The sequence below is a fragment of the Trematomus bernacchii genome, unplaced genomic scaffold (assembly GCF_902827165.1).
Source record: "Trematomus bernacchii unplaced genomic scaffold, fTreBer1.1, whole genome shotgun sequence".
In the NCBI taxonomy this organism is placed as follows: Eukaryota; Metazoa; Chordata; class Actinopteri; order Perciformes; family Nototheniidae; genus Trematomus; species Trematomus bernacchii.
Genome location: NW_022987910.1, coordinates 4,500,625 through 4,521,900, shown reverse-complemented (window position 1 = coordinate 4,521,900; position 21,276 = coordinate 4,500,625). Strand labels below are relative to the sequence as shown.

At 39.9% G+C, this 21,276-nt stretch overlaps 1 protein-coding gene across 6 annotated transcripts in view; it reads right to left on the bottom strand.

The window, feature by feature from the left end:
• Positions 1 to 21,276, bottom strand: part of dock10 (dedicator of cytokinesis 10) — a 65,343-nt gene that overhangs the window by 31,274 nt on the left and 12,793 nt on the right. For 5 of the 6 annotated variants that reach the window (XR_004554682.1, XM_034115000.1, XM_034114996.1 and 2 more), the window contains exons 2-4: positions 4,501 to 4,620; positions 1,536 to 1,625; positions 187 to 269 (exon numbers count right to left, since the gene is read on the bottom strand). Coding sequence is in view for 5 of the 6 variants with exons in the window: in XM_034115000.1 (XP_033970891.1) it covers positions 187 to 269; positions 1,536 to 1,625; positions 4,501 to 4,620 (293 nt within the window). In the remaining variant the exon portion in view is untranslated. Of the gene's footprint in view, positions 1 to 186; positions 270 to 1,535; positions 1,626 to 4,500; positions 4,621 to 7,040; positions 7,217 to 21,276 lie in introns of those variants that run through there. The other variant, XM_034114998.1, reaches the window with a different exon arrangement.

Below are 21,276 nucleotides of genomic sequence, written 5' to 3'. Positions count from 1 at the left end.
AACTAATAAAACCAGTGTTAATGCTAACCTAAGCTAACCATATCCTGGCTGCAGCTTCACATAAAGTAATGTACATTGTTATCAATCTTCTAGGTGAAGTATATTTCCCAAAATGATGAACTATTCCTTCAGGTACAATACAGTAGTTTACAGTAGAGGTTATCTAGTAATGTCAGAGTGTATTACCTGGGCAGCAGGCGGTAGTCTCCGGCGTACTCATCATACTTGAACTGGACCACATTTAGGTCGGAGTTGTAATACTGACAGGCCTGGAGGAGAAGAAGGAGATTAAGTTTTAAATATTAACTTTCTTTTCTGCCTCTCTGGGAGACCTGTGGCAGTAGGAACGTCTGCAGACAATGTAGAAAGCTACACTACAGTGAGAGTAAAGCCATATTTCAGCTCTCCTGAGGCCTAGTCACTGATGTGCAGCCTGGGATTTATCATTAAAATATCTAAATTATAAAAAGCAACTGAATTAAGACTCTGTCCCAAAGGAATCTGCAAATAAAGATATCTGTACATCTTAATAGATTTCTTGTCTGTCTCAAGGGTGGAAATAGTACTCTGCTGAGGAGGTCCTTACGGCTCACACACATACACACACACAAGTCAGTTTCACATCCTCTCGTGTCTGCTTGTTGTATGCTGTGCGCTTGTTTTCCTTGATCCATTTGTTAGAAAGATCTTGATATTTTGTTAACAAAGTCACAAATGATAAACAGATGAAACATATTATCAGCTACAACATCAACATCGGACAGGATAGCACACACACACACACAGAAAGCCAGACACACACACTAGTCTGCATTGAGCTGTGACAGTACTGTCTGGGGAGTTTCCGTCTACTCAGGGCTCATTTCAGATCGACCTGCCATAATCTCAAGGGCTCAGTGGAGAAAGAACATATGATAGCTCACACACACACACACACACACACACACACACACACACACACACACACACACACACACACACACACACACACACACACACACACACACACACACACACACACACACACACACACACACACACACACACACACACACACACACACACACACACACACACACACACACACACACACACACAACACACACACACACACACACACACACACACACACACACACACACACACACACACACACACACACACACACACACACACACACACCACACACACCACACACACACACACACACACACACACACACACACACCCACACACACACACACACCACACACACACACACCACACACACACACACACACACACACACACCACACACACACCACACACACACACACAAATATAAGCATCCATGTCTGGTTTATTTTAGAGTCATGGTGAAATTGCTCCACCGGGTGTCAGGATGTCCTAAATTGAGAGCCTAAAATGACAAACCTAACCACCACCATCCGAAACCTTTTATATTCGACAGCACAGCGGTCCTGTACACACAAGGCTATATGAGGACACACAAGGCTATATGAGGACACACACTCACTGACACACACACTCCTTACCTGTCTGACCAGCAGACATTCAGCCTGTAGTTCTGCCCCCTCAGGAACAGTCGATTCGAGAGTGCGTCTCTCCTGAGGCACAGTGGATACCTGGAGGGTTAAAAAGATTGAGAAGGGACCGTTCAAAAATGATAAAAAAAAGTGTGTTATGGCGGGATGAGCTACTTCAAAAAACACATTCTTCAAAGGGATCAAACAATTACCCCAAAAAAAAAGTAGCAAATGTGCTCTTACACAAAGAAAATGTCATATTCACGTATGGGTATTGTTTAGACTCTCATATATTAACTAAATTGATTACAGGACAAGATGAGTGAGGATCTTGGTGGCTCAATAGGAAATCATCCATTCATCAATTCTAATGTACATCCAAGCCACTAATGGCTTCTAAAGATATTTCACTCAGTCTAGGACATCGTTCAACAATTAAATCATTTTTCTAAATGAAAATGAAAGTAACAAATGAATGACAAATAAAAGAAAATAAACTCAATCAATACATATTGATGACTGGATGTCTACCAAATAAATGTGAATCATATGCTGTGGCCCTAACACACACCAGATCTCCACCCAACTGTCAAATCAAGTTATTTTACTTTTATAGCCCAATACAATACATGGGTAATGTGCCTTAAAGGGCTTTTCCTTCTGTACAGCATATAACATCCTCCATCTTTAGATCCCTGATTCCCATTAGGAAGAAAATGTACAGCCCTTCAAAAAAAGATGGAGAAAGGGGTGGAAAAATTAGAAAAATAAACATGAAAACAGATACACTTGGAGAGTGCTTTCAACTAAAACCAAAACACATGACAACAAATGACAGCCAATTTTTCACAAGAATGTTTTTTTCCCCAGGAATCCTGGTAAAGAAGCTTTTTAAGCTGTTCTGAAGGCCCGTGTTGGCCCAACAGACTACACTTACAGTATGTTGTTTCTCTTTTAATGTCACCCAACTGTATACTAGACTATGCTTGTATAGTAAATATATATAGTCATATTTAAATATAAGGACTTACCACAATGCCTCTTAATTCTCACTGGTAAAACTAACCAACATGAAAATAAACAAAACTTAAATACTCTGATCGACCCCGTCCATTGTTATCCATAATAGCTCAAATACTCTAGGGATGGCTATGGTCTCTCGGTGGTTCACCAGTTTGTTAAGATTGAATTGTTCTAAAAAAATTAAAACCGTTATTTAAATTGCGATGACATTTTGTACAGACATTCATTGTCCTCACTCAGAGGATGGTTCACAGCCATGGGACTAGTGGCTCAGAGTTTTTTTAATAAGGCAAATCACAACAGACGTTATCTCATGTCCCGTTTCATCTAGAGCAGGCTTTGGACGATCAGAACTGCTTATCATGCTTTATAGCTAACACTTAATGAGCAATGATTTGAGAGAAAAAGCAATACTTATCGGGTATTTTGATGTAATATTCATTCATTCCTTCTTACAGAAATAGTTTCTTGCCAGCTTTATTGCAGTGGAGATGAATAATTAAAATCAAATGTCTTAATATGTATTTCTAAGCAGTGATTACACCTACAACTAATATCCTTACCCATTAAACTTTAATTATGCAAAGACCATTTTTATGGTTTTATAATGTATATTCAAAAATAAATGTTCTTCCCAGACTTTGATTACACAACCCAATCAGCTGGCTGGAGCGCAGCGCTCACTAACCAACTGGCAGAGAAGCCGATCTAGTAAATGCCTTTTGTGCATTAGCAATACTCCGGCAAGCCACTTTCACTTACAATTATGGAAATTGACTTTAGGCTGCAGAGACAAAGAGAATCAGAGGAGATTGTGTTGCAGCCAGACAGATCAGCAGAGTCAGCCATTAAAGCTACAACTCCACAAGCAAACATTTCCCTTTACCACAAGCAGCCAATTAGTTCATGTTAGTGTGAGGTGGATCTGTGTCTGCAGAAACGTATTAGCACCGTAATGAAAGAACTAATGAACAAAGAGCTAAAGGGAAGCCAGGGAGAATAAATTGTGGACTGTAATGAAAAGACCACTATGCTCAACATGCATGATTAGTGTGAATAAGTGTGTCGTGCTGTAATGGGGAAAATAAGTAACACGTTGCATTTTAAACAACAATGTACTATTGGCAATTTATGATCTGGAGAGTTGTACAGTATGTGTTCAATATCACACCCAAATTACTATGTAGTAACTATACAGACTGTCATGTATGCATGTTATACAGTAGTGCCTTAACCTTCCTGTTGTCTTCGGGTAAAATCTGACCAGTTTCTAAATATTTATTACATGATAAGAGGGTATTTCATGTCATTGCCACAAAAATAACACGGATGGTTTCATACCACCTTCTTCGCAAGGACAGATTATGATTACTATTTTTTTTTTTTTATGTGTGTTTCATTTAAATGTATAGCATCTGGCGTCATTATGTGATGCCCTTAATCTTTTTTAAATAGTTTTAAACAGAATCCTTACTAAACTTTGACGTATATAAGTCTGTGACCATCCATCAAGATATATTCCTGTGATCTAAACTATGGTGAAAAAAATCCATTTGTTGGCCTTTTGTTAACTCAAAAATTGGGTTAAATTTACGGTCCTTTGACCAAAAATGGTAATAAGATAAGTAAAACTAGTGTTAATGAGTTGGCTTTTAATATGTAGAGCAGATTTAGGGGATCGTAGTTATACTATATGCTGTAAAAACAATCAAACCAGGAAAATGCACAGTTAAGGGGAACACAAAGGTTCAAATGTCTATAATGTCTACATCATGTAAAATACTTTCTGAAAATACCACAAAGGAATTTATAGATGTGAAAGATTTCTGACATACAGCTCCACGCCGGTCAATCAGGATTCACATTCGACCGAGAACCTTATTTTCTGAATGCATTACCCACTGAAACCTCACGTAACCCGTACAATACAGACACATTCACACAGACTTACTGAGAAATCATTGTCGGGGAATAGGAGCAGGTCTCTGAGAGGGTCTTCCTTCAACTCATCCCCCAGTTCAGAAAGGACAGCCTCATAGTCGAGAGGATCGATCAGCTTTGGCTTCTCCTGCTGCAAATGGAAAACACAGAGACATTTGATTCGATCATTCATGTAAATTAAGATTGTACATAATTGCACACCTTGGTGCATTGGTAGATGATTAAGACTCAATGTCAATCCAGTTGAAACAGATGAAATGTTATGTAAAACATGTATGAATGTATGTGATGTGTATGAATGGTTATGCTAAAATATGTAAATAGATGAACTCAGACAATTCCTAACAAGCATCAGGTATGATTTCTGTGAAATGGCAAGAGGGGTGGCGTGGGCAAGTTTTATCGTTTACATAATTTGTATCTGTGTATATATGTCCCTCTGTGAGGGCAACTAGAAAACAATAAAAAGTTGGTCACAAAACGTAAACAAAATGCTTCTCAAAGTTTCTTATTAATTCATTACTCTTTTAAATGACCAGTTATTGTGAAAGCAGAAAAAAAGACTCAGTATAATTATAGGGTTATTCATGAACCGCAATACTGCAGCCTAAATACAGCACAAGTATTTTTAAAAGCAGTGTCCATGACAACTATAGTCATGGCATTTCCTGTGTTTTGTGATGACAGCATTAGGACCTAAAAGATTGGTAGAGGAAGTGGCCCTGCAGCTGAAGTGAGACTGTGAAACACCACACCTTGAATACATGTGTTTGTAGAGTAGAAAGAGCTTTCTTAACCGACACACTGAGATACAGTACAGCTGGATTTCTCAGTAAATGAAAACCTAAGCATTCAGACCCACATATACTGAAATTTGATGACCTCAGACTTCGAAATACTACATTCAGGATCCACTGATCAACAGTCACTTCTTTGTGTGAAGGCCCATTTTACACACTTCGTATACAAACCACTGAACTTATAAAAATGATGGTGTACACATCAGACAAAACAATCCATTACACACCAACATGTTTTATATTCTCAATGAGATTCAAAACTATGTTGAAGAATTATGTAACGTGTCAATGAGTCATACAAAAAGCCAACCTTTCAAACATGTGTTTCACAGATAGCGGCCAATGGTTAGTTACTTCTGTCATTCAGAGAATAGCAACAGAGCAGCAGAGCGAGAGCTGCAGCGGGCTGTGGGGAGGAACGTGGAGGAAGTAATGATCTTTGGTTTGGTTCACACGCACACACTGCAGACCGGGGCTTTTACCCACCACAGCAACGCTAACAGTCAGAACAGGCCTCTTGGCGCACAACCAACAGAGAGCACAGAGACGAGAAGGAAATATATAACTGAACACAAGGTGGGCCATCTGTCTAAGCACTGCCCTGACCCCCCAACCTGTATATGCTGTTAACCTTTACCTAAAAGTTGTATACTCCACAGTTAATTTACAGTGCAATTGTTTTTGTTTTCTGTTCCTTGTCAGAAATGTAAAACTCATTTACAATCAACCTTTTCAACAAAACAAGATTTACATAATAAGTATAAGCACACTTAACATTCATCATAATTGATTACTCAACAAATTAATTATGCAAAATATGCCTGGCATTAAGTTTCTTCAAGTTCAAGATTTGACATCTTTTCCCTTTTTCTTGTTAATGTAAATCTTAATTGTATACATTTTAATTTGTATTTCTCGGGATGGTAGGAAACAGCATTCGGATCTCTCTGTCTTTATCACAGAGGATGACAATAACGTTGACTTTGACTTTTTAGCTGTTGTCAACTTGAGCTGTGAGAAATTGTGATTGGTTTTCTTTCCATTTCTATCTATAATCTTAGACAAACAATGAATCAATGAATTAAAAAACAATCAACATATTAATCAATAATCATAATAAAAATAAAAATGTGTTAAAACACTGACAACTAATGGGTAAATAAAAGATTGCTTTTCTGCACACCAATCGTTAGCAAGTGAAGCACACGAGACACAGGAAGGAATAGGCATGCGAGTACATTAGGCTTGAGGTTTTCAAACGTGCATTCCGACTCTTCTTTGACCCATGTGATGTCAGTGTTGATGTTTCAGGGGAAAGTCTCAGGCTTTCCCTTCATGAGCTGACACCTGTCACCCACAGCAATGTAGCATTAGCTCTGTGAGGTGTGCGTCATTAATACACACATCATTTAATCTGTTACCATTGAGTATTCACTATTCTCTTCTATCTCTATCTTTTACTGTCACAGAATTTCTAAATGTCATGTGTCAAAGGTATTATTAATAAGAGGAGTAAATGAAGCACAAACAAATTGAAAATCATGATATTTCAGTATATAGGGCACTGACTGTAGTCGATAATCATTAAAGCTGTATAAATCAATGCAAATAAAATGATGACTATTTTTGACAGCATATAAACACATGGAAGTAACTGATAGTAAACTGTTGCCACGTGATAGTCAATCACTAGCAGTTTAGCGTTGTTATTGATCGTAAATGAAATCGGCAGAGACAAAAAAATACATACAATACTCAGCCGGGAGAAATCCGATCGTACTCTTTTGCTCTTTATTTTCCTCCTGAAGGTAATTTTGCTCCTGAAGCTCATTGCTGGCAAGAAAATGGTTGAAGCTAAATTAAAAGTGAACTAAACAAAAAGGCAAATCGCAGGCATGTGCTCTGTGAGAAGCAGAACTAACACTGAGGGATTGTGATTTTGTGTCAGTGCACGTGGATCTAGAGGAAGTCGATGTTTGATGTCCAACACTCACTTCAGCGCACACACATATGCAAGAACACACTCACTGAAAAACCCCTGCAAACGGGAAACTAACCCACTAGACACTCCAGTTTCTACACATCATGCTCTCGATGCCTTTACTTTCTGACTTCTCTATAACTATTTTTGTAAGTGCAATAGAAAAGATATTTCATTTACGGTTGATAGTACCCACCCTACAAACAGACACAACCCCTCTCTACACATAACACTATCGTCTACTCACACACACTAAAAGTCAACTCTAATCTTGCTCTGTCCAAATGTATCAACAGCTCACCGTCAGCCCACACATGCACACATATATAAACCAGCGTGCACACCATCAACTTCCTGTTTTAAAGCAAGCCTGTCATCCTCATGTACATGACACTGTGTATACAAAATAAGGCATATACAAAACAAAAACGTATAGGTTCCCAATGTTGCTTGATCAAATGTATATAAATGCATGCCAGACCATATAAACGCACCATAGCATTGTATCTATTTTTGGCCTGTACAGACCTACACTTCCCCCTGGATTAAACCATATAGCAGAACAGAGATCTGTGCAAGAGGAAACAACTCCTGATGATAAACTGTGATACCTGCACACATTAACACATAGGGAGGTGGCGCCATTAGGCTTTTTGGGAGCATGAATTAATTAAATATTGCAGTAAAATCAATGTACTGCATTATTCCAAAAGAGAACAGACATATTGTTCACTTAATATATCTGTAGTTTTTTATTTGCATTGAGGTTTCTGAATGTTATGCCTCCACCCTAATGCAATAGAGGTCAACGGATTTTCATTTACATTTGAAATAATTTATACAAAAACTGATTAAAAACCATAATCTATGCCTAGAAACAGTGTCCTTGTTTGACTTTTGATAATCTACAGAATCAACTGTAAACATTATAGTGAGTATATCTTTGTTAAAAAGTAGTTCCTCAAGAAAAGTGTGGGTTATCCAGACTACATGGTTTCTTGGAAGAGTGTAATGCTACGTGCTATTGTTAAAAGTAGGTGGAGCTATTGTCAGTTAGTGACAGTTAGTTTTGGTCAAGTGATGTGAAGTGACAAGGTTTTGAGGTTAAAGTGCAAAACGGTTTCACACGTAATGGAAATGACATGTCAAATACAAAGAGTGTAAAATGCAAAAGCTGGTCCTGTGTTTCCCTCCGACATGAGAGGGTAAAACAACAATCTGAAAGTCTACCAGGACAAGATGTTTCTAAGCATTTATCTTAATCTACTCTGTGTATCTTAATTTAATCATCGTTAATAACTCTTTGATGTTTTGTGTTTGAGATAGTTAATCTTAATTATGCTCTTTGCACTGCGCTCGCTCAAACCCATTTAACGAGTGCAGCTCAGCCTCCCTCCCTCCCCCATCCATCCATCCTCTGTGCTGCAGCTGCCTCGGCAGGCTCCATCCCTCCATCCGTCTCATTTCATCAAACGTCCTCAGCAGCACACTCCTTTAGTCATTCTTCCTTTGATTATCTCTGTCTCTTTCCTAATCTCTTGTTCTCACCCTATTAAACATCCCTTTTAACATCTCTCCTTCACTCCCTGGCTGCTCTGTTTTCCTTCCTCCCTCCCTCTTAGCGGGGGTTAGATAGAGAGGGTGTTGATGTTGGTAAACTACAGCTGTGTGGAGCGCACAAATAGAGCACCACACTGGTGGCTCACAGCGTGGCTTTCCTCCAACATAACTGTGAACTAGAAAGTGAGACAGACGAAGACAGAGATAGAGGAGGATGGGTTGGGGTACTCAAAGAAGAAGAGCAGAATAAATCAAGCATGGGAAATTATTAAGACAAAGATGGAGAGAATTCACAGGGTTCAACTCCTTGCACGTTATGTGCACAAGCTGGTCTGTGTCATTCTCAAGCACAGATTTAAGGGCTTATCATCCTGTTAAAGGAAAGATGTGCGGAAAGTGTGACGGAAGCAGAGAGAGGGGGAGTTTGGATGAAGAAAACGAATGTGAAAGGTTGAGGGAGTACAAGAGAGAGATGAATAAGGGGAGATAGGGGACAACTGGGACAGTAGAGAGGAGAAGAAAGCAGACAGAAGGCATCTGCTTTACATCATTAGAGCAATGCGAGGTCTGGGGAGGGACGCATTGGGACTAATGGGGATTCTTCTAAGAGAAGTTGCTCCTCTGATGACTGTCTGACTTTCTTGCGCTCATCGCTTCTGTCAGGCTTATTTGACGTGTTGAGTAGTGGTGAAAATAAAAAACAAAATGTCTCGGCTTCTTCCAAAACACACACTACAGTTCTTTGTGGTGGCTGTTGACTTTTGACATCTATTTTAATCTGTGGGAAGGCCATTACTCAAACCCTAAGGATCCGTCGTACCACCGTGAATGAACAAATAATTCCCTGAATTACTCATGTTGTCAATGACCAATTGACCAGCAACATAATATGCCAAGATGTCAGCAACAAGGAGGATAGAGACCAAAAGAGAGATCAGAGGGTTTTCGTTCTTTCTCTGACCACAACTTCCAAACATTTCTGCTGACGAAAGTTGTTAAAGATGATTGTGTCATTGGTTTCATGACAACAAATTCAAAGGGCTTTCTCAACAGTGGCAAGGAGATTGTACCGAGTTATGAATGACTTTCATGTCCTGTTAAAGTACCTTTCCCATAATGTCTGCATGCTGCCACGTTCTCATATTGTAATTATGTTATTCAATTGTATGCAGATGACATACAGCTGTAGTTTTTGGCTGGATTCCTCCAATATTCAGCAACCTGACTTCAAAAGCTTTTTCACAAATCTGGGCTGGACATGAAACTGTGACCAACTCATTTAAGTTACTAAACATAATTGCATATTGGAATGAGGTCTTTCAAGCCATGTTAGCCTGGAGAATTGTAGACACCCTGGCATTGTTTCAGCGCTGATGAATGTCTTTCTCTGATTTGGAAAAGGCTTAGTTAGCGCATTCGTTTGTAGTGAAGCCTAAATATATCAGCAGCACATTAGATTATACGGTACCACTTTACAATAAGACTACCCTTATAAACGATTTACGAATAGTTTGTAATTCATTTATTATTAGGTTGTGAACACTTTATAAATCATTAATAAGCTTTTATAAGACATGAGGTAAACAGGGCAACTGTGACTGGTTGCTTGCCAAATAGTGAGCCCACATTTATCTGTACTGCTAAGTCCTATATTGGCTACTTAGCTTACTTCGTGTTCTTCATCAGCCAGCATCCTTGGTATCTGTTGCTCACCGAGTTGATTCTCGCTAAGTAGCCAATATAAGGCTTAGTCATCTTGCCAAATAGTGAGCCTGTGTTGATGTATGCAAACTATGTTAGAACTGGTTTATAAATGGTTCTTAATGATTAATAAAGTGTTTACAACCTAATTCATAACCTAATTATAAACCCTTTATGAATCCTTTATAAGGGTAGTCTTATTGTAAAGTGCTACCGATTATACTTACAGTACAAGAATCAGCAGTTTAGCATGACTTTGCAGTTTAAACTATTATGACTCTAGCTTGCCACAGAGACCAGAAAAACAGGCACCAGAAGAGAGGTTAATGGAGGGAAAGACATAAAGAAGGAAAGAAAAAAAGAAAGGGGAAACAGAAGGGGCGAGTGTAGAGGGCCCACTCTGCCAAAACTCGAACATTTTTTCCACTGAGCTTTCAGAAACTAGGGTCTTTCTCGGAATAAAAAACTGGCAACCATTAGTGGATACAGATACCAAACAGATGTACTGACTGACCTGCAAAGAAAAGTTGTGTCGAAAGGTACACATGTTCTTTTAAGTGACTCATTCATCGATATATTCATCCAGTCATTCATTAATTCACTCAACCGTGTAACCCTCATCCACCATTTTATCCAGTCCCATTTGAATAGCTATTTTAATCATCTTCTCTCTTGGCCATATGCAGAGCAAGCAGATTTTTCCCACAGAAATTAGATTCCTCATGTCTGACCCCACCACCCCCCTCTATTCTCCTCCCTCCATTTCCGCCCCTCTGCCTCTCAGCTGTGAAGAGAAACGACCAGGCCCTAATCATTGATCATACATCAACCTCAGCATCAGGGAGAGTAAGAGAGGGAGTACAAAAAAAGAGTATGCTTGTAAGAAAAGGCACATATGTAGAGAAAACAATATAGAATGTCACAATTAATAAACGAAAATGTATACCTAAGGTAAAACTTGCTTTTACCTTCTGGCTTAAGACATAAATCCATCCATTAATGCAATCAAAATGCACAAAAATATACACACATGCCATCCAAAAATGATGACATTACTCCAGACCCACATACTGTACTGCCACCCCCTTTACCTGCCCACGCATGCATTAGGTAGAAAAGCTGAGTTAATGGAGGGTTGGAGGTGCAGTAGGTTACCATTACTATGATGGTCAGAGGTGATTTGGTAGTGGTGTAACCCTCTAGGGTTGGAGTGGCAGCTTCCAATGACATCTGGTCCTGTCGCGAACACATGTGACCGCAGTCTGCACCGCCCACTGAACGTAGAAGCAGGACAACACTGGCCGAACAACCCATAATCCTCTGCTGTCGTCTCCTAGTCCAGCGTGATTCCGTCCAGCAGTGTAGGCTTCACCTGAACTGAGACTCCTTGTTTATCCTAACCTGAACTCAAGTGCCTGCCCTGATGACACAGTTCAGTCCAGATAGCACCTGGTCCAGCCAGTGGTGCTGTGCTCTGTTCAGGCCCAGTAGGATATCTGAGGCTCCATCCTACTGTCCTCTCTGGTCTTCTTTCACTTTAACCAGTCCTGCTTTGCAAGCTGTCTGTTTAATTCCTGCACTGCTCTTCTCCAGTCTCCAGCTCCTAATGTTGCTGTTGCTGAGCTTACACACTGGCAGCCTTACTTGGCTCTCTCTCTCTTTCCCTCTCTCTCTTTCCCTTCAATACACCACACACGCACACACACACACACACACACACTGACAGCAGCTGTGCACGGTTCAGCCCAGCCCGACTCACCGAACAAATCACAGTCTGCAATAGCTGTCAGCTGACCAGAACCAGCTGCTGCATGCACGCACGCACACACACATACAAACTTACATCATTTTTCAGAATTTCATTATGCAGCACTCTTCCTCACAATTTTTCTCTCAATCACACATGTCCTTTCAAGTGGCCAGATCTGCTGGCTGGGCATTTGTGTTTAATGGACTCCAGACAGTGCATAGAAAGCAAAAACTGTCCCACACTTTGATTTGGTCAAATAAACTATTGCTTTTGTTTTACGAAAGTGTATAAAATGTGCATATTCATGTGTTTGCTAGAGGTAAAATCAGGTTAATGTTCAAGTGGATGTTGGCAGAGTGTGTGTGCAGCTCTGGGGTTGAGTTGGGGAGTGGTGAGAGACGCTATTGAACGAAAAGTGGATGGTAATTGGGGAGTGGGTGGCTACAGATGAAGCGTGCACTTGGAGTTTTCGGACTGTAGAGCTAACATGGGGAATTCCTGCAACTTTGGTTTAGCTCAGAGACTGCAACAGGACACTGACTGGGCTTTTGGCTAAATGAGACTCATAAAATGACATTACATCAGATGTGCCAGTAACAATCACTTTCACCGCTCTAATTGTTCTCATGTCACAGTAACATCTGGTCTTGCTTTATTCTTCATGTTCCATTTTCACTGTGTGTGGCTAAATGGAAAGACAGAAAGCAATATGCATTCAGAGACCAAAATTATCTTCACATGTTTGCAGACATTTGAAATCCTTTTCATTTGAAAATTCCCAATTTTTTCTTCCTGCGAGTCGTACTTGCGGAACAAGAGGTCCATACATAGATTTGGAGAAAAATATTGATGTACATTAGGACCAGTTTTTTCACAAAGGTTTCTTGAGGGACATTTTAAAGCCTTGACTTTGGGTAACTGTTCTTTGCCATCTTTGTCAGTCTCTGGAATCTTAATTTAATTTGGTTAATAGGGAGGAGGGGGAGCAAGACGGGACCAACAAACATATCAAATTGAATGTGACAGGTTGAGACTGTCAATCAATCAAACACTGACGGAAAATATCGTCAATGGAACAATGGTTGTCAAAATCACCAATGCAATACACATTATAAGAAGTTAGAATAACTTAAACTTTAAAAAAATATATAACAATTTAATGTATTAAAAGTTAGAAGTTAAAAGAGAAGTTATTTTTCATGGAATCGGCATCCAGAAGCTACTGTATTAGAGAACTACACATTCGTTATGTCGATACTTGTGTCATTATTTGAATTGGTACAATGACATGATCATAATCTTGTCATAATCTTTTCCTTTTCAAATTAAAAAGTATTAAGACAATTATCGGTTTAAAACTATTGGATTGGCTAAAATAATGCAGTGTCAATGATGAAAACAGTTCTCTTTTCTTAGCCATAAAAAGTTGATGCTTTGGAGATTCATGGTTTGTATACATGATAATTGGTGACTTAAACAATGTAAGGATGAAAAGAGTAAGTAGACTAACACAAATAAAGTCAAACATGGAAATGCAGATCTCAAAGCATCGCTGAAACAGATATAGCTAGTAACCCAAGCCTAGGGTCATTTAAGGTAATGCTTTACATATTCTACCTATAATAAACGACATTATAATTTAGTACTTCACGCATTGTTTTTAAAGGCTGTCGGTAGATTGGTCTTCAAGTGGCACATAATGTATAGGCAATGACATTTGCCCACTCTCAGCTCCCTGCAGAGAGTAGGAGGTAACCATGGTGATGTTGTTAGGTCATGATTAGGGTCATTAAGTGTCCATGTCTGCATGACAGAAAAACCCACCCACCACCCACATAAACACTCATTATTATAATGCTTTACATAGCTAAATATAAACAGCCCAACACAACCAGACACACAGAAAAACACATTTAGGCATACACATACTGTATGTACACATTTTGAAGGAGATGATAGTGAATAATATGTCCATTGAATGTTCAAAGTAAAGTACAATTAAACCCACCCCCACTACCGTCCCCTCCCTAACACCTCCAAAAACAATTACTTCACATTAAAAGCTCTGCATTGCAACATGCCGTATAACAGCAGCTAAAACAGACAGAGCCCACAGAGATGGGCTTTGTTTGTATGCCAGGCCTCCACAATGGTCCTGTCATGAAAATATGCCCACACAAACATGCACTGTAGTCTCCAGCACAGTCCCCATGTTACACAGCTAGCGTGGCGTTGTGCTCTCACTCAGCCCGCCTGCCTTCACATTGACATTATATCACCACGGTGGCTGCTGTGAGTATGTTTCCATCCACATTTTGAACTGGTGACATGAAAGCATTTGCAAGAGATTATCACAAGATAAGATTATTTGAAGAGTGTCGAATTGAAGCTCATGTTACATTAATGTTAAATGAATTTTGTCTGTCCACACACATTATGAGGAATCATCAACCCTTGACATTTCTGACAGTATATTGGGGTACTCTAGCATGACGATAGACAGCAGTCATTTGCTGATGCTTTGTCTTCATTGGCTTTCAAAATTCAGAAAGGAAAGCAGGAGCAGATTATTATACTGTGCAAGATTTATTTGGTTGTCTTTCACTTTATTGTTATGCACACATGCAAAATGGGCAATAAAGAGTACTTATAAAGTACTTATTTTTGTTATCAGGAGAGTTGCAGTCTGTTAGTCTAGATGTATTATACCATCATCATGCTAGGATGAGGCCTGATCACACCATATTCATGCTTTATGTTTGTTATGCACTAATCAATCAAAGTTGCCTGCAAATGTACTATTATAGAAAAATGTAGTCTTAATGCAGAGGCAGAGTAGGGGGTTCATTGAGGAAAGCCTCTTTAGTTACAACCTTCTCTGCATTTTGTAATTGTTTCACTCCACCATTTTTTTTAAATAGAAGTAGAAGGAAAAGTCAATTTAAAGCAAAACACCCGAGGCAACTTTCAGTGAACGGGGTGGTGAGTGTTGAATAAGTGATGAGGACATTGCACTTTCATGGAAGAGAGTGAGGAAACCGCCCTCTGTGGTTGGAGAGAGACATGGAGATGGTACAGTGTAAAGCAGCTCAGCTCCCAGGACACCTGTCCTTTAGTGAGAGTCGGTTAGGAGACTACTGTAAATAAATCACACAATGAAATGGAAGAACAAAGCTGTACAAGGATCGTGTCCCATGCCCCAAACACAACCACAAACACCGCCATGTACACAATGAGACGGAATAATCTGCTGACTCCTTTTGTTATTCCTCTGTCGCTTCCTATTTCTTCTCAGTTAATCATGTGCCACTCAAACATCTAATTTCTGAACTCCCTTGGACGCATAATAAATGCCAAGCCCCATAACTGTATCTTTAGTTTCATGGGTTATTTATTCCAATTCATGTTCAATAAAGTAACTGATATGTAAGTGTTATTGCTTCGAAGTTTTGCAGAAATCAAAACTGAGCATTTTGTTTGAGTAAATGGACAGACAGCTTGGCCAGTACTATTTTTGACAGTAACTTCATGAAAAAGAAAGAGGAAATAATATACTAGGAACATAGATAATAAAAGAGCAGAGTCTGGTTTTCAATTAGCTTTAAATGTCATAGAATAATTCCAAGAAATAACGTTTTTTTTTATTATAAACTTGCTGTAGTTTAAAGGTAGGGTAGGTAAGTTTGAGAAACCGGCTCGAGATCGCTAGAATTTGAAAATACACAACCGGAGAAAATCTGCCACTTCCTTACAGAGCCCCTCCTCCAACACACACGAACGCGCACATGACCAATGAGGGCACGAGATAAGTTTGTGCACAGATGGAAGGCTGACAGGCAGGTAGGCCATCCAGTTATTTTAGCCGGGCCGGCTAAAATGATTGGTCGTGCTTTTTACAGCACTACGGCTTCCACAGATGATTTTTTTATGGATTTTTTGTCAAAGCACTTAAGATATTCATTGCTATCGGGATGTTAAGAGCATTCCATGGAATATAACAAAAAGTGTATCTCGAGCCGGTTTCTCAAACTTACCTACCCTACCTTTAATTAATGAAAATGTAAGCAGTATTACAGTGTTAGCTTATCTGAAGGGAGCTAGTTTGGTCATTTCGTTTTGTAGATTCCATTTTTAAGTGCAAAATATGAACATGCACTTTAGCCTAAAAACCGTTGCATGCTCACTTTCTTTCTTACAAATGTAAAGAAAATTGCAGATAAACCACCTAAACCTAAATATGTTGTTAACCCACAATGGTAAGCTTCTAAGATAAAAAAAACAAATCATTACACACAAGGTAACTTCAAATATATTAGAGAGACTCACACGGACCATTACATTTAAGCATTAGCATTTCATTGTGAGCACCTTTTCTATTGCTTGGACCTACAGTATGCCTGAGTATGTGTCCTCTTTGTGCTCACCTTTGCTTTTTTTTGTGACCGGGGGTTTCACTGTGTGTAAGTCTGAACCTCTGTAGAGGATGACATCATCGGGGTGCATAGGGCAGAGAGCTGCCATCATTAGTTGAGTTAATGTTTTCCAGCTGTGCAGCCTCAGTCTCTACAACCCTTCTGTTACTCTGCTGAACAACACTGACGGTGACAAAGTGGTGGTTATGTACGCTAGATTTGCAGAAGTGTGATGCGTGTGTGCATGAAGCATACGCATGTAGGTTAACTATTTAGACGAACATAAGCTGTTTTACTGACTTCGATTAGCTCAGCCAACTAGGCCAAGGAGGAAACCACAGTCCATTAAACTCCTGCACACTGCCTTGTAAGCAGTTAGCTCTGCTTTAGTGAGGTTCCCTGCAGCGCTGCAGGCTGACTCACGGCAGCGCTGTTTGATGTGGTGCAGAGCTTCACGGAGTTTACTCGGGAAAACACTCTCCTGTTCCCATGGAGACCACAACAGGAAGGATGCTGTCACTCAAGAAGGCTGGGTTCTCAGCAAACTACGGTTTGGCCCCCTGGCACTCACAGAGCAACACGAGGGGCACAGGGTCACCCTCTTTCTGGCTGCACCACCCCCTACTCTTAAACACAGCACGCACTCTTACAGGCTGACAGGCTGCAGTCATCGAGAAAGTTTACTGACTCGAATAAAAAAAAGAAGGAAAAAGAACGGAGCAGAAGAAGAAAAATACATCCATGTCTGGACACTTTAAGGTCAAGTTAATCTAAGGTCATTTTCTGACAAACTCCACTGCAAATAGTGTACAAAATACATTTCAATCTGATTTGTTGGGCCAAATTTAGCTCAAGATGATTCTTTGTATTTGAAGGGATCTTTTTTTCCTACACTTGTGTATTGTTAATATTGTTTCACATTAATCCTGATGTGCCGTTTGCAGTAAAACCTCAGCCTGCGGATGCAACACCACAGCACACGTTCTCTTGCACAAACAGGAAGACAGACTAAAGTCTAAAGTGAGTTTCAGGCACCCCTAAGAATTGATAAGAAAAACATTGCAATACAAATCTGTCTGCACTATGTTTGACCTGTACCTGTAATTGTCAGATGTTTTTGTGGTCATATACTTTTATGTTATTTTCCTGGCTTTGAGTAATTTCATCATATTGTATTTTGTGATGTTGTTTCAGGTGGTTGTATACATTAATGGCGTTACCCTGCTGTGCTGCAGCTGTGGAAAAATAGTGCTTGGAAAGTATGTGCTTTTCAGTTTCATTTTTTCTGTATCGGAAGAGTCTCACAGAGCAGATGTATGACTTTTTCTGTACTTTTGTTTGACCTGGAGGGGTTTTCATGATTAAGATTTGTGTTGGTTCTGTTGCTCATCCAGAGCTCTTGCTTTCACTGTCACTTTTCTCTCTTTCTCTTTCACATGTTAGATGTGTTGTCATGTTTACCTTCTCTGCGAACCATTGCCCTTCTAAAACAAACACTGCAGACATATTTTCATGAGAGAATGCATTTGCAAATATGAATCATTTCGATCCATTTGTACAATCTGACTGTAACAGTATCATGTTGTGAACCTGAAAACTGTGAAGTATCTCTTTCCCTGGAGGTGTTAACAGGAAGGACAGAGTTCAGCGCCACAGCACTCTGCCAATGCCATCTAGTGCTGAGAGCCGGACACAGCAGGCCGTGTGGAGGGTGAGAGGCTGGCACCCTGCTCACCTCAGTGCTGCAGTGGCCCTTACAGGAACATCTTTGATGAATGACCTCCAGGAGGCGCTCTGTGCCATAGATACTATCTGCTCCTCTGGTTTATTTAGAAAAGGAAGCTATTAAAATGTCTTTAACTGAGAACTAAAGTCCTGGGGCAGGAGGGATGTTGGGGGAGGGAGCAAGAGAGGGGAGATGAGACGGAGAATGTGGGAGAGAGGAAGTTGTTAGGTAGCAACTGCCGGGAAAGGGGGGGCATTGTTAAACATTTCCATTCATTTTCCTTACCTCTTACTAAAAGTTCACCCATCTAACCAAACAACAACAACCTCAACGTACCTTCCTCGCAGAAAATTACTTTCAGTATTTCTACTTTCAATAATAATTTAGTGGGGATCAAAAGTAACAAAATAGATACACACACACTTGAGTTCATGGGAAAAGTATATCTGCATATGTTCCTTATTAACAGACGACATATTTAAATGTTATGTAATCAAAGAAAGAAAAATTGAAAGCATACATCCATTTGTCTTTACAAACCTTAAAGGTGGGGTAGGTAAGTTTGAGAAACCGGCTCGAGATACACTTTTTGTTATATTCCATGGAATGCTCTTAACATCCCGATAGCAATGAATATCTGAAGTGCTTTGACAAAAAATACATAAAAAAATGTCATCTGTGGAAGCCGTAGTGCTGTAAAAAGCACGACCAATCATTTTAGCCGGCCCGGCTAAAATAACTGGATGGCCTACCTGCCTGTCAGCCTTCCATCTGTGCACAAACTTATCTCGTGCCCTCATTGGTCATGTGCGCGTTCGTGTGTGTTGGAGGAGGGGCTCTGTAAGGAAGTGGCAGATTTGTTCCGGCTGTGTATTTTCTAATTCTAGCGCACTCGAGCTGGTTTCTCCAAAATTACCTACCCCACCTTTAATGAATAAATATGTACATTTTGTTAGTTGGACCACTTTTGGACTCCATCTGTATGAAATATATGTGGAACTTTGTACAAAGACACACAGACTGGTTTACATTACACATCAAGGAAATGGTTTTGGAAACGGTTTCGCTGAGGTATACTTACAAAGATGTTGATACACCTTGATGGTTAAATGAATACTTTGATTAATAGTCACACTCATTAAATGCATGCCATTTGCTTATTCATTCTAAAATGTTATTTTTAATTAAATACAAATATATTTTATCAGGTTTGGGAAGGTGGACTATGTTTAGAGTGCAGTGACCCAAATCCAATAAAAACATTCTTGGGAACCCGCTGAGACTTCCAGATTCCTTTATCTCAAACACTCTTTTTAACTTGGACATAATGGCAAAACAAAACAATAAAACTGCAGCTTGTGCCTTTCTACCTCCCTGTTTTTTCTAACGATAATTCACAAATTCATAAAGAATCTGGCCTGTGAGATGTGAAAAGCTGAACACTGGAATGATCCAGCATCCATTGCATCCAGGAGCAAGGGCAGTAGATTTCCACACAGCTACTGTACTGTCACAGAGCCGGTGCCTCATTAATTCACTCTCCCACGTGGCATCTCTCCATATCTCCCTGCTGTTTCCCCCCCCCTGTCCCAACTCTGGCCTCAGCAGTCAAGCATAGCCGGCTGAGGTCACCGGCTTCTTAATGCATTCTGCAATATATATTTACAATAATACCCATCCTTTATGAGGTGGTAATGCTTATTTTGGTTCGCGCAGACAGGGTACAGTGCTCTTATGTTGTTTTTTAAGGTTTCAATGAGAAAAACAGATGCAGCAGTCAGCTCACAATACAGGAAAGGTTTAAATAAATAGCAGCAAGCAGAGCAAAAGAGCTTTTACTTAAATCGTGATTTATTCGTCCAAGAGGGAACATTAATTAGAAACAGAAAAAGACCCTTTGCCAGTATTTATTCGTTCATCAGAACCTGATACTACTGGAAAAAGTACTGCAGCTACATAATAAATACCACTTGAGTACAGAAGCCATAATTTCTCTCTCAGCAGTGCCATGTATCCGTTGTTTCTCTGTGATCTTATCTTGGCCATTTATACAGCTGTTAGGCCTCTCCTGTTTCCTGTACAGGTAAGAAAGTCTCCAACACTGAGAAAGTTCACAGACTCCTTCATGCTGGCCAAATCAAACTCAGAAATACTGTACTTAAAACTCTCCTCGACTTCCACAGCATGCCGGAGCCTCTTGACACTCGGAAACCCTAACTACTCCTCGGGCAATTACGCATAATGATTTCTGTTTCCTGTAGCTCTGTTAGCTTGAAAAATGTGTCCTCACTCTGAACCTGCCATATTCATCTTAAATCATGCCCAAGCCAATATTTAGTTTTATGCAGAAATGCCAGAAACACATACCATCCCAATGCATGCTATGTTTATGAGCTATGGTTATGAACAGTCACGTTCATCCAGCCTGAGTGTAAAATCAATCTTAAGACTTTATGCCAACCCCCTGATCGACACCCTCAGAGTGAAGAAAAAGCCAACTAGAATGTCTAGTTAGCAATAAATCATTCAGTCATGACGCCTACATGTGACACCTACACAAAGCCTACATGTAACCTCTATGTAACCTCCACACCAGCGCTAACTATCCACCAGACGCCCACTCAGCACAGCTCCTTTTCCCTGAGGTCCCAGTTTAGGCCGAGGACGCAGCTGTTCGGAAGACTTTTCCTCATGTGTTTTCATATCTATTATTCCTTACCTTCCCCCCCGCCCTTATCTTACAGACTCAAAATCACTCCTCTGTCTCCCGCTCTTCTCAGTGCTTTTTTCCCTTTCTTATTTATTTTGCAGATCCCCTTCCAGCTCTTTGGCTGACATTTAAGACTAACACAATTT